This window comes from Spinacia oleracea, chromosome 3 (assembly GCF_020520425.1).
Source record: "Spinacia oleracea cultivar Varoflay chromosome 3, BTI_SOV_V1, whole genome shotgun sequence".
Classification (NCBI taxonomy): Eukaryota; Viridiplantae; Streptophyta; class Magnoliopsida; order Caryophyllales; family Amaranthaceae; genus Spinacia; species Spinacia oleracea.
The window spans coordinates 151644108-151656794 of NC_079489.1; the positions used below are offsets into that span (position 1 = coordinate 151644108).

The 12687-nt window shown below is 32.0% G+C and overlaps 1 protein-coding gene across 1 annotated transcript; it reads right to left on the reverse strand.

Annotated features, from left to right (window-relative positions):
* Positions 1-568: 568 nt before the first annotated feature.
* Positions 569-10829, reverse strand: LOC110792425 (transcription factor bHLH18). The gene is made up of 4 exons (XM_056840937.1): positions 10674-10829; positions 3420-3839; positions 2018-2401; positions 569-1017 (listed from the first exon to the last, which is right to left on the reverse strand). Exons 1-4 carry the CDS (start codon positions 10779-10781, stop codon positions 946-948), a joined length of 984 nt encoding a protein of 327 aa, XP_056696915.1. The 5' UTR covers positions 10782-10829; the 3' UTR covers positions 569-945.
* Positions 10830-12687: the final 1858 nt, after the last annotated feature.

Sequence of the window (12687 nt, forward strand, 5' to 3'; positions counted from 1 at the left end):
TTTTGGAAAAAAAAATTAAAGCATTATGACAACCTGAACAAACATGATGTCATAAGTACGTCTTATAAGCATTAACTATAGGATTCCCCTACATAGCTGCATATATATCTAATTTGGTGTTTATTAATTTGGCACACTTAGTTTCACGAGAAAACAAATTATACAAATTGTAAGATGATATGATTGAAAAATTATTTGCCATGATAAATGACATAGCGTGTCTGTGTAGTTGACGAACTTAACAAATGTTTTTCATTCTATAGAATACAACACTACAAGAAATTGTACTATTAACGACGGAAAATCCCGTCGCGAAAGGCCAATAATCGTTGATTAACGACGGGATTTCCTGTCGCGAACCCGTCATAAAAGGGGGTCGTCGTTAATAGAAATCCCGTCGTAAATCCGTCGTAAATCCGCCGTAAAAGACATTTGCGACGGTTATTCTCGTCATTGTTTGGTTGTTTGCCCCGTCGCAAAAGCCTTTTGCGACGGGATTATTGACCCGTCGTAATTAGGTTGTCGTTAAAGATACAAATTCTTGTAGTGCAAGTATTTTGGTCAAATATTGAGCTCAAGAAAAAATTAAAATTTTAATTATTCAATGTAACAACCGGGGCATCGCCCGGACCACACACTAGTTATTTCATTAAAAGAAGAATACTACGTATTACATAAAAAATCCAACGAACTAAACATTTGACATCAAACTGGTTATGAAAAACAAATTACAAGTCCATGTAACTTCATTCGTAGTACGTATCAAATCAAATCAACAATAATATTCCCAACAACAATATTCCCAACCATAATACGAACTTAAAACAGATTAACAATAATAATTAAGTTCACGCACATAATAAGTTTAATTTGGAATGACAATTTGAACATAATAAGTTCAATCCAACTATCCAAGAACAATGATCATCTTGTTTCGATTCATATTCAGGGCGATCGAAGGGCAGATTGAAGAATTGTAACAAAATCATTCACATTCCTGTTGAAGCCATCTTCCATCTGCAAATTAAATTGAATTTAGCATGTTAATATTTAGTGTAGTTTCAACTTTTGGGATGGATGATATATATTACTTCTTAACCAATTGCTTGTTGGTTCAGTGGTAATTTGAGGCTGAATTTGGTAGGGACACTACAAAAATTGTACCATTAACGACAGGAAATCACGTCGCTCAAGGCCAATAATCATTGATTAATGACGGGATTTCCTGTCGTGAACCCGTCATACAAAGGGGCCGTCGTTAATGGAAAATCCCGTCGTTAACCCGTCATTAAAGACATTTGCGACGGTTGTTCCCATCTTTTTTTGGTTGTAGCCCTGTCGCAAAAGCCTTTTGCGACGGAATTTTTAACCCGTCATAATTAGGTTGTCGTTAAAGATACAAATTCTTTAATGACAACCTGTGTTCGATCCCCCGCAACAACAATTGGGAAGAGACTGAAACCTATCCACCCAGAACTCGCCCCGAATTTGGATATATATATTACTTCTGCCGTTCTTTTTTAGATGACACAATTATTTATTCACGTTTGTCAATATACGATTTCTAATATTATATCATCAATTATGGATATGAAAAAATTATAAAAAAATTGCGTTAACTTTTGTGTAAGACCGTCTTATCGAAAAGACCACTTTGATTGCTTAAATAATTGGTTTCATTGCTTAACTAATTGGTTCAATGATTAACTAATTAGTTTCATTGGTTAACTAATTAATTCAATTGCTTAATTAATTGGTTTCAGTGCTTAACTAATTGGTTTTATTGCTTAACCTATATGACACCATGGCAGTCTTTTATGTAAAACCGCATTTTATAAAAGTTTGTAAAAGAAATAAATTTAAAAATATTTATTGAGACAAATCTAATAAGGCTCCACATTATTATGTTTTTTCTTAAGTATAAAGCACAAAAGAAAATCAAAGCAGTTGTGTAAATGGTGTCAAAATTAAATTATGCCAACTAATAAGAAACGAATGAACACTAATTAGTAATTACCTGTGCCACAATGGTAACTTCTAAGGCGAAGCTCGAGAATGGTATAACGGTTAAATTAGTAATGCTCAAATAATGATGCTTCTCCAACTCAGTGAATAACTTGGTCAATAACCCATTATGTTTATCACAGCAGATTCTTAAGAGAACCGTGTTACTCGTGGTCTTAACTTCGATTGCCGGTGGTGATCGATCGCTATAACCACCATCGCCGCTATCGCCGCTATCACCGCTACCACCACCGCCGTTACTACCACCGCTTGCAGAATAGTCGGTCACAACGGACTCCACGATCCTCTTTGCTGCTATTTCTTCAAGTACCTTTACTTTCTCTTGAAGTTGCCTCATATGTTTGATTGCCTCTCCTAAAACCGTTGTTTTGTCAATCTGTATACCAAGTGTATACAATTAGACCTGGTTATTGGACAGGGTAGTCCAATGAATATAGGGTTAGGGTCAAATTAATAGGACTTTTATTGGTAAGGGCTCTTAGAGCATATCCAATGGTTGTAGCTAGGGATTAGCTTGAAATTTATAAAAGTTTCAAGCTAATAGCTAGACCATTGGAGTGAAGATAATAAATTAGCTTGGCCAAGCAAATTAGCTTAAACAAGCTAATTTGCTTGACAACTAGCTCCCAAATTTTCCAAATAAATAATTGACAAGTGGAACAAGTATGACCAATTTAAATAACAAGCTATTTGCTAGCCATTGGAGCATAAATTAGCTAGACAATAAAATAGCTTAAAATCTTATGTGACATAACAAGCTAATTGTCAAACTAGCTTGTCATTAGAGATGCTCTTATTGGACAGGGTCTTTATTGGACAGGGTCCTTATAGGGTCAAACTTATACTACAATTATTTTGAAAATTAAAATAGTAATGATACAAAAAATTACGTGTATAGCTTCGTATTCACTTGTACTTGCACATGGCTCTTTTGTTTTTCATTTTTCATTGCTCGTTTATTGACCCGCCCATAAAGACCCGCTATTGACCCGCGACCCGCTTTTGACCCGCCCATTATCGACCCGCTAAAAATGACCCTTTCAATACCCGACCCTCTTTTGACCTGCCCCGACCCTGACCCGACCCGCCCGATAACCAGGTCTATATACAATTGGTCAAATAGGGGAAATGATAAATAAATAAATTCAAGGAAAATTTTCACTTCTTCCAAGAAAATCAACTTAAAAAATAAGGATTTCCTTAGAAAAAGTAAAAATTTCCTTAGAATTATCACTTTCCGTCAAATATCGATCTCTTAAAAGGTAATTAGGTTTCGTTCTATTGGACTTATTTTGACTGAATTTATATTATCTGAACTTAAATGAACTTATATTATCTAAACTTAACTGAACTTATAACTTGTTAATAAGTTATTCATAAATCATAATGAGTACCTTCTTAAGGCCAGGAACGATGGCAGAGAGCGAAATGAACAACTGGCTCAGTAATTCTCGACGTTTCCTCTCGGCCATAATGTGATCTTGTACTTGTCTTGGATGTCGTCTCTTCTTTGTACTTCCGCTACTTACTGCTTCCTTCTTCTTCTTCTTCTTCGTCTCTTTCTTCTGCTTCATCAATGGCGGACTCTCCTGAACATTGAAGCTTACGCCATCATTATCATCATCGTTGTTGTTGTCGTCGTCGTTGAAATCGGATAAATGATGATGAGGAGGTGATAGTATAAATTGTTCAATCAGATCGCAATCAAAATCTTCTTGAGGAGAGGCGGTATCGCTCGTAACAGCAAGTAATTGTTCATCCATGGTATCACTTTGGTGGTAAGGGTTGCTAAAGATTGGATCTACATCAATTTCCTGCATGCAATCAAGTAATACATGAGTTATGTATTCAATTCAGTCTCGTAATAGTCCGCTTTTACTTTTCATTTTAAACGATGACTACTTAGGAGTTATCCTTGCGAGTAGGGTCTTCTAAGAGCATATTTAATGGTTAGTTAGCTAATAGGGAGTATCATTATAGCTTGGTGGTATGTCCCTTCAATTTTTCAAGCAACAACAACATTTTCTAGCTACGGTATGCTCAAAATGTTAGCAAGTAGCTTGTTTTTTTTTTTTTTTTTATTATAATTATTATATTCTTACGTTTACATAATTACATTCCAAATAATTAGGAAAAAAGTTAATTTTTTTCCAAGCTAATTAGCTTGGTAGAGCAAATTTAACAAAATTTCTCCAATGATTTAGCTAATTGCTTTAAAGTTTTGGAAATTACAAGTAAGTCTCCAAATAGTGTCATTGGAGTTGCTCTAATGTTTCTCTCCTTATCTATAAAAAATTTTAAAACATAAATATAACTAAAAAAAAAGGTCACAAGGGATGTGCTAACTTGACGTTATTTTTTACACTCTAAAATACGGCAAGCGTGTACTTAATATTGTAAGGCAGGTGTTTATGTGAGTAAAATTTCCCTAAAAATGATTTTTTTAAAAAGTCACCTCGATGTTAAATTAAATCACAAATGTTAACCTTCTACAAATTACTTGTAATATATACTGGTAATCATATTATCCTAACTTTGGTGGTATCTTTCTTTTCAAAAAAAAAATATACTAGTAATCTAACATTATTATATATATAAAGGAGGCATATTTGTTGAAATCGTACAAGAATAGAACATATCAAAAGTATTACCGTTAATTGTGGCTCCCCACATAACATTTTCATCTACTTTTCTATTTTTCAGATGGTAAAAAACAAATTTTAATTTCTTTTAGGTGGTAAAATACAAGGTTTAATTTTTTAGGTGGTAAAAAACAATTTTTTGATTTTTTTTAGGTGATAAAAAACAATTTTTCCTTAAAAATAATATCTTTCATAAAATAATATAAGGATAATAAAATTGATTAATGGTTATCTAAAATCCGGGTAAATTGTAAAAACCATAACAAATGGTTAAACACTAGTATGAAGCCCGTGCGATGCACGGTAAAAAAAACAATATTTAAAATACAATGACTTATATTTTATACGAAAGTATAAGTTTATGAAAAACTCTTATGCTCAGTCTATGATATTCCTAATTGGGCTAATTGTAATACCAAAGCTAAAATTAAAATTTTACTCTAAATAAGAAAAATCTTTGATGAAATTATATACTTCGTATATGAACTGATCTATTAACATATATTGTTCTATTTTTCTACTTTGCTAAGATTTATCTAAATGGACTATTTCTACCCTAAACAAACTTCTTTGATCATCTAAATAACTAATTTTATTATCTTTGCTAAGATTTATCTAAATGCACTTTACTATATGCCAGATTTTTAAAAAAAAATTCATCGTCACTTATGGTATTTTCATTTCCCAAAACTCTTATAAAATAAAATCTTATCTTTACTATTGTCAAACTTTATAGAAGAGTGTTGAATCTTGACAGGGACTGTTGCAACATCCAAATTTATGTAAAGAAAATAAAGAATACAAAACACTTTTAATATCATTTATGAAGGATAAAGGGAAAAAAAAAATTAGTTTACAATTTAAAATAAATCTCAATAATATTAACTTGCATACTACAAACAAATTATACTAAAATATCACAAAACAAATTAATTTACAATGTAAAATAAATTTCAATAATATTAACTTGCATACCACAACAAATTATACTAAAAATTTCCAATAGCAAAAAATAAAGCATAATAATCATATGGTAAACTCGTACGATGCGTCCAAAATGCATTCATGCCATAAATCTCTATTTTAAAGTATTCAACAGGATTACTGGTCAACGATTGGTGTAAAATCTGCATCTATGCTAGATAGCTCCTTCAGGTTTTTGGAAACTTACATATCTTAACTCTTAAAGTTGAGAAATCTTGGGGATTGAAGTTGTTATGCTTAAAAAAGAATTCCATGAAAGCTGAAACAAGTGTAGAAATCGGTATTGTACGTAATGGGTTCACAGGTCAAAAGCCTTAATTCATAATTTATTTTTATAATAGGGTTTTCTTCTTTTCAAAAGAGTATGCACGCATTAGTTTGAAAATTTGTTAATGGTTTTTATAGGACAAAATATATAATTGAAGAAGGACTATTTTTTTTAATTTAGATTAAACTTATCTTGGCTTTATCTTTTTTATTTAGATTAAATTTACTTTGGCTTTATCTTTTTTATTTAGATTAAATTTACCTTGATTATCATTTTATTATCTTTTTAATCTTTATAATTTAATTTGATGACATGGAATTCTTACGTAGCGCTCCGAAATCTCTTGAAAAAACTCCCCTTTATATATATATATATTAGATTACTCCCAGTAACGGAAATTTGAATGAATTTTGTTAAATCATGGCAAATGGTTAAACATATTCTTTGATTCAAACTTCTAGAGTATTTTGTTTTTCAATTTCTAGAGTATTTTGTTTTTCAATTTCAGTAATAGTATTTTGTTTTTTTATTCAAATTTTTCTTGCTAATTTGTACAACATATTCTTTAAGGGAAAGAACGATATTTTTAAATAGATAAAATTTGGTAACGGTAATTACAAACATCAACGTTAACAAACGTAATTCAAATAAAATAAACGTGTTTACTTCATAATTTTATAATACATACTTGTTTTACAATATAGTTATGTGCGAATTGAGGCACATTAATTTTCTATATCGGAATAATTAAACGTACTCATTTACATAATTTTTTTTATGTGACATAGATATTAATACATTGTGCATTTCAGTTTATGTAATTCTAATTTTATTCTAAACTATCTTTATGGGATGACAGAGTATAATTATCCACCTTATGCATTTATTTCCTAGCGGGGTACAATGATATAATGTCCGATCTCGACTAATTCGTAATTATGACTTTACTTCAGTACTGAAATTTTGATTTTTTTGTTGTGATATGTTAGTTTTAACAACATAATTTTAAGTTTTTTCGTATTTTCGCACACATCGCGTGCATAATCTACATATAAGATTAGTTACTCTATATATTAGGAATGTCAGGTTGTAGAATTGGATCACGGTCGAATTTAACGGTTAGACAAATCATAGTCCATTAAATTGATGGTTCACACGAGAGGCCCACTAAATGATACCGTAGTTTATGGGCACCAATTATTGTATTTGTGGTCCATTGTTGTCCTTGGTTTTTTAGGAGCTTTTTGGTCGAATTGAAAATAAATGTACCGTAGTTTCTAGGCAGCAATTATTGTGGACTCCATTGTTTCAAGTATTAACAAAAGGTGTTTGAATATTATATTGTGTTCCCTCGTGTATGTGTTGGTCAGAGAAGACAATGACCCGTATAACAGTATATTACCTCCGTAGAGGAAGTAAATTTGGCATGTTGTGATGTGTTTCAAAACACATCACAGGGGCATTTCTGTAAATATATTGAATTTTAATGGTACCTGTTTTAATTGTAATAGTACTCAATTTAATGAAATGGTACTTTCTTTTTAATGAATGGTACACAAAATGCCCATGTGATGTGTTTTGAAACACATCACAACATGCCGAAATTCCGCTCCCGTTTTAAAAGGGGGTTTTTGTTCGACGTCCTTTTTCGCTAAAAACGTCCTCGTTTTAATGACAGAAGTACCATGTTACCCTTATAAAAATTAACCCCCCCTTTCCTTCACCTCTAACCTCTCACCCCACCATTCAAATCTGAAAACCTCCAACCACCGCTCATTCACGGCCCACCACCTCCAACCACCCCCACTATTAACGCCCAACACCTCCACCATTCACGTCGAAAAAAATAAATAAATAATTTTTTTAAAAAATAATTATAACAATTTATATTTTTAAGTAGCCTACAATTCCGGAAAAAAATCAAAAAAAAAAATTTGAATTTTTGGGCCGCCTAGAGATGGCGGCCCAAACCATGTACGGGCCGCCCAGAGATGGCGGCCGGTACATGGTTCCGGCCGCCATCTCTGGGCGGCCCGTACATGGTTTGGGCCGCCATCTCTGGGCGGCCCGTACATGGTTTGGGCCGCCATCTCTGGGCGGCCCAAAAATTAAAAAAAAAAAAAAAAATTCAAACCTTCGACGACGATGGTTCCATCATGAACGACGACTACGACGTTGAAGGAGCGAAGTCGTCCATGAGGTGGCCAGCTCAAGTCGGTGGTAGGTGGCGGTAGACCGGTGGAGGGTGGCGGTGGTCGAGATGGTGGTTGGAGCAAAGAAGAATTAGGAATGCCAGAAACGTTTAACAATTGGGGGCTGCCGGAAAAAATAAGTGGGCGGCCGGAAAATTTACCCGGGGTGGGGAGGGCTGCCGGAAAGTGGAGAGTGAAAACTTAAGGTGAAAAGTGAAGTGGGGTTCCCTCTTTTATAAGGGTAACATTGTACTTTCACCTTAAATATTGCGGGCGATTTTAGCATATGCGGACGTCGAATAGCGATACACTTTTAAAATGATCTTTACATTTTTGTTATTTGTATTGTGCTTTATTCTTATTTTTTGTATATGAAAATTTACTATTTTACCCCTGTTACCCCCACAATATTTGCATTTTTCACTTACTTTCTCTTATTTTATTCATTTTTTTTTCTTATACTCACTTTTTTTTTTCTTTTACATATATGTCTTATTTTATCCATATTTTATTTTATCCACCCACCTTTTATACATTTTCACTATTATGTTTTAATATTTGTGCAAATAGTAACTGTAAAAATCATTTTGAAATGGAAGTAGTAAGAGATATGGAGCTCAACAAAGCTCGCTCCGGCCATTTAGGAGAAATTACTCTTGTACTTTAGGTTTCTAAATTAGAGAAATTGCTAAAACACATTAGGGTCGAATTCTAAAATTCCGTCTCTAATTTAGATCTAACTTTCTACGAAGAATTTAGAAGAAATTTCTCCTGGACTTAAGGTTTCTTAATTGGAGAATTGCTAAAACAAATTAAGAAAAGATTTTAAAATTCATCCCTAATTTAAAGACGGATGTTAAAATCTGTCCCTAACTTAGAGACGGATTTATAAATACGTCCCTAACTTAGAAACGGATTTATAAATCCGTCGCTAAAAGTAGCGACAGATTTACAATTTCCATCTCTAAATAAACTTAGAGATGGGTGATGAGAATTCCGTCTCTGTATTATAAACGCGTATAAATTCGTCGCTATACGAGATTCTTGTAATGTTGTAAGAGTATTACCCATTATACAATAAGTCGGATCTGGCTCTATAATTTCATAATCGGGTCAGGACCTTTAATAAACCCCACCTAATTGCTTTGGTCTATTTAGCTGTTGACTTTTGTCTATATTGAGTATTGTGGTTGTCTATTTTTCAAGACACATAGAAATATAGAATGAAAGTTATATGAATCGGGAACACTAGAGAACTTACCGCCATTATACTATTATGGTAATGTGTCAATATCCCTTTCAATCAGTTTTTAACTCATTTAGTCATTTACAAACGAGGTTGTTATGGTATCTTCACATCACATGATTATAACTTCAATTAGTATCTATGTACATCCATTTATGTACATAGTACATATTACGTAGTACGTAGTACTTGATTGGTGTATATTTAGACCTATACCGTTATCATACATTGATCAAGAAAAATAAAAACACGCGGTCTATCATTGAGGAAAATATGTTAAAGTTAAAAATAATTCACCAACTACATTAATTAGGAGAAGCATAAAAGTTCACAAGGATTGGGGGGTAGGAATCGTGTGGCAACATTGGGGCCACGCACCAGAAGCTACATGATTTTTATTATTTGTTTTGCTACAAGCAGAATGAAACGACGAGTTTCAAGTCATGGCATGAATCCAATAAATAGAAATCCCAACGCGTGGTTTAGAAAAATCAACAAAAATTAACAAACAAACCATGTTGATTATCGCGTCAGTAAGCCCAATAAGAGTGTGCCACATGTCCATGTCAACCTTCTTGACCAATCAAATTTCTTTATTTTAAATTGTAATTTTAACATTTATAATACTATTTTTAACCAAAAATAATTTATTTTTAAAAAATATACCAATGGTCATATAATTTTGAGATATATAAGCAAGACTTATTTTTTCTTTTAATTTCGGCAAACTTTAACTATAAACTTTTATATAAAGCGGTCTTACGCAAAAGACCGCCTTGGTGTCATATAAGTTAAGGAATGAAAATAATTAGTCAATGAATGAAACCAATTAGTTAAGTACTAGAACCAATTAGTTAAGTACTTGAATATTAGTTAAGCAATAGAACCAATTAGTTAAACAACCAAATCGATCTTTTCGATAAGGCGGTCTTACACAAAAATTGCCGAACTTTTAAAAATTAAATTTCTCTCACTAAATTTATTAAAAATTATACAAAATAAGTCGAACATAATAAATCCTTAATCAATAACACTTTCATACAAAATAAAAATTTACCCTCTTAATTACCCACTCTTTTGTTAAAGGGGTTTTATTTTTATTTTTGTAATTATATGTATTATTAAGTAAGAAAATAAATGATAAATACTCAAATATAACGGCATGGCTAAAGGCACTATAAAAAAGGGGAGTAGATACCAATTTAAGATGTAGTGGTGTTAAAAAGATAATAGGAGTAATTCACAACATCATTTATAATTTTTTTTTTAAACTCCTAATAAGACAACTAATTTCGGAAATGATGTAAAGCTCTTACCAATTCAGCAATCCATGCTTCCATAGTCTCCATTTTTTTGCCTTTAGAAAAAATAGAGCAAGAGAGAAGTAAAATAGTACGTAAAGAGAATTTTGCTTTCTTGTTCATTCTTTACACAAAAGAGAGCCCTTTTATTTATACAAAGAAAATACGGAGTACCAATTAACCTTATTTATTATTATTTATTAATTTTTTTTTTATGTTTATTTTCTACTACGTACATGCTAATTTACAATTTGAACATCTTTTTTATTTAAAATTTTAATGGCCATATGCCCATATGATTTGTCATAGTAAGATATAAGTAGATAATGGGTGTGTGGTGGATTTATTGATCTTTGATGCGGTAGGAAGAGAAGGACACTAAAACTCATTTTAAGCACGAGAATGGATGTGACCTTTACAAGTATTAAGAAAATTTAATTGAATGTTATATAACAATAAAGTAGGCAGGGTAGTTGATGATAAGGAAATAGAAAAAAAAAATAAAAAAAAGTGGGGTGTAAACATGTAAATCAAAAGTCACTTAAGACTAATTGTTTATAATTGTAATGGAAATAAGAAAATAATAAAGAACTGAGGAGTGAGTGTAAAAGTAACAAAAAATAAACATGTACTCCCTCCGTCCCGGAATAATCGCAAAGTTTTGTCTGGACACGCTTGCCAATGCACAACTTTGACCACCAATATCTTTAACTACATATTATAAAAACTTATAAAATATTAATATTTTGAAATTATATATTAGATGAAACCAACAATATATTATATACTAACATTTGTTTTCATATAATTGAAATAAAATAGGGCCAAAATGAATTAGGTAAATAGTGCTAAAAGTCAAACTGTTTCAAGTATTCCGGGACGGAGGGGGTAACTCATAATTAAAAGCAGCCGCAAGCTAGTAGTATTTGTAACCCCGAGGGATTAACGAGATGGTGGTGTGATATTGAACGATTTAACCTTGTATTATTTTAATTTTTACCAATTTTACCAAACACATTTTTAGAAAATCAACAATCAAACAAACATAAAAAGACAATACAAATAGCTAGTCAGTCAGACAACTAAGACAAACCAAGTAAAATAGCCAACAACCATCCGCCAAATAAACCTTTAACCCCATGCCAAATAAGTTGTTGGATTTATGATGAATTGATGATATATGAAAAGGATCTTTCAAACCAAAAATGATCTTTACGTAAGATAAGGGGTGTGTGCCTGTGTGGTGGACTGGTCCCTGGTGCAATAGAAAAGGATCATTCAACCCATAAAAATTTGATGATGTAAAATTCAGTAGTAAATTTATAATTTATAATATTATTTTTTTTCGTAACCTTTTCAACTTCAACGGTACAATATTATTTTTTCCGTTTTTATTTACATGACACAATTGGATTTAAGACACTATTCATACAAGCTTATTTGACTCTCTTTTGTGATTTATACTTAAGAAAAAAACATATTCATGTGAGATATGATTAGACTCGTCTCAATAAATATTTTTTAAATATCAACTTTTTATAATTTTTTCTTATCCGTAATTGGAGATATTAATGTTTAAAATCATGCATTGGCAAACGTGTCAAAATAATTTGGTCATTTAAAAAAGAACAGATGAAGTATTAATAATAATTAAGAAAAAGTGAGCCGCTTCTCCCTCTCCCCCTCTTTTCTCTCCCTTTAGGGTTTACAAAAGTTAGGGTTTTCTAGGGCGGAAATAGCCAATTTTCTTCGGAAATTTGGTTATTTCAGCCCCCTTCTCTTTCACTTCTGTTGTTTTTTTCTTCAGATCTCAATAAAACTACATAGTTTCAGTGTAGTAAGTACCCCTATGGTGGATTTGATTGTTTCAGTGTAGTAAGTACCCCTATGGTGGATTTATTTCTAGTTAAGTTTTGTGTGTTTTGTGTGTTTAGTTTATGGTGGGTTTGATTGTTTCAGTGTAGTAAGTACCCCTATGGTGGGTTTGTTTCTATTTATGTTTTGTGTGTTTAGTTTAATTCAGGTTGTT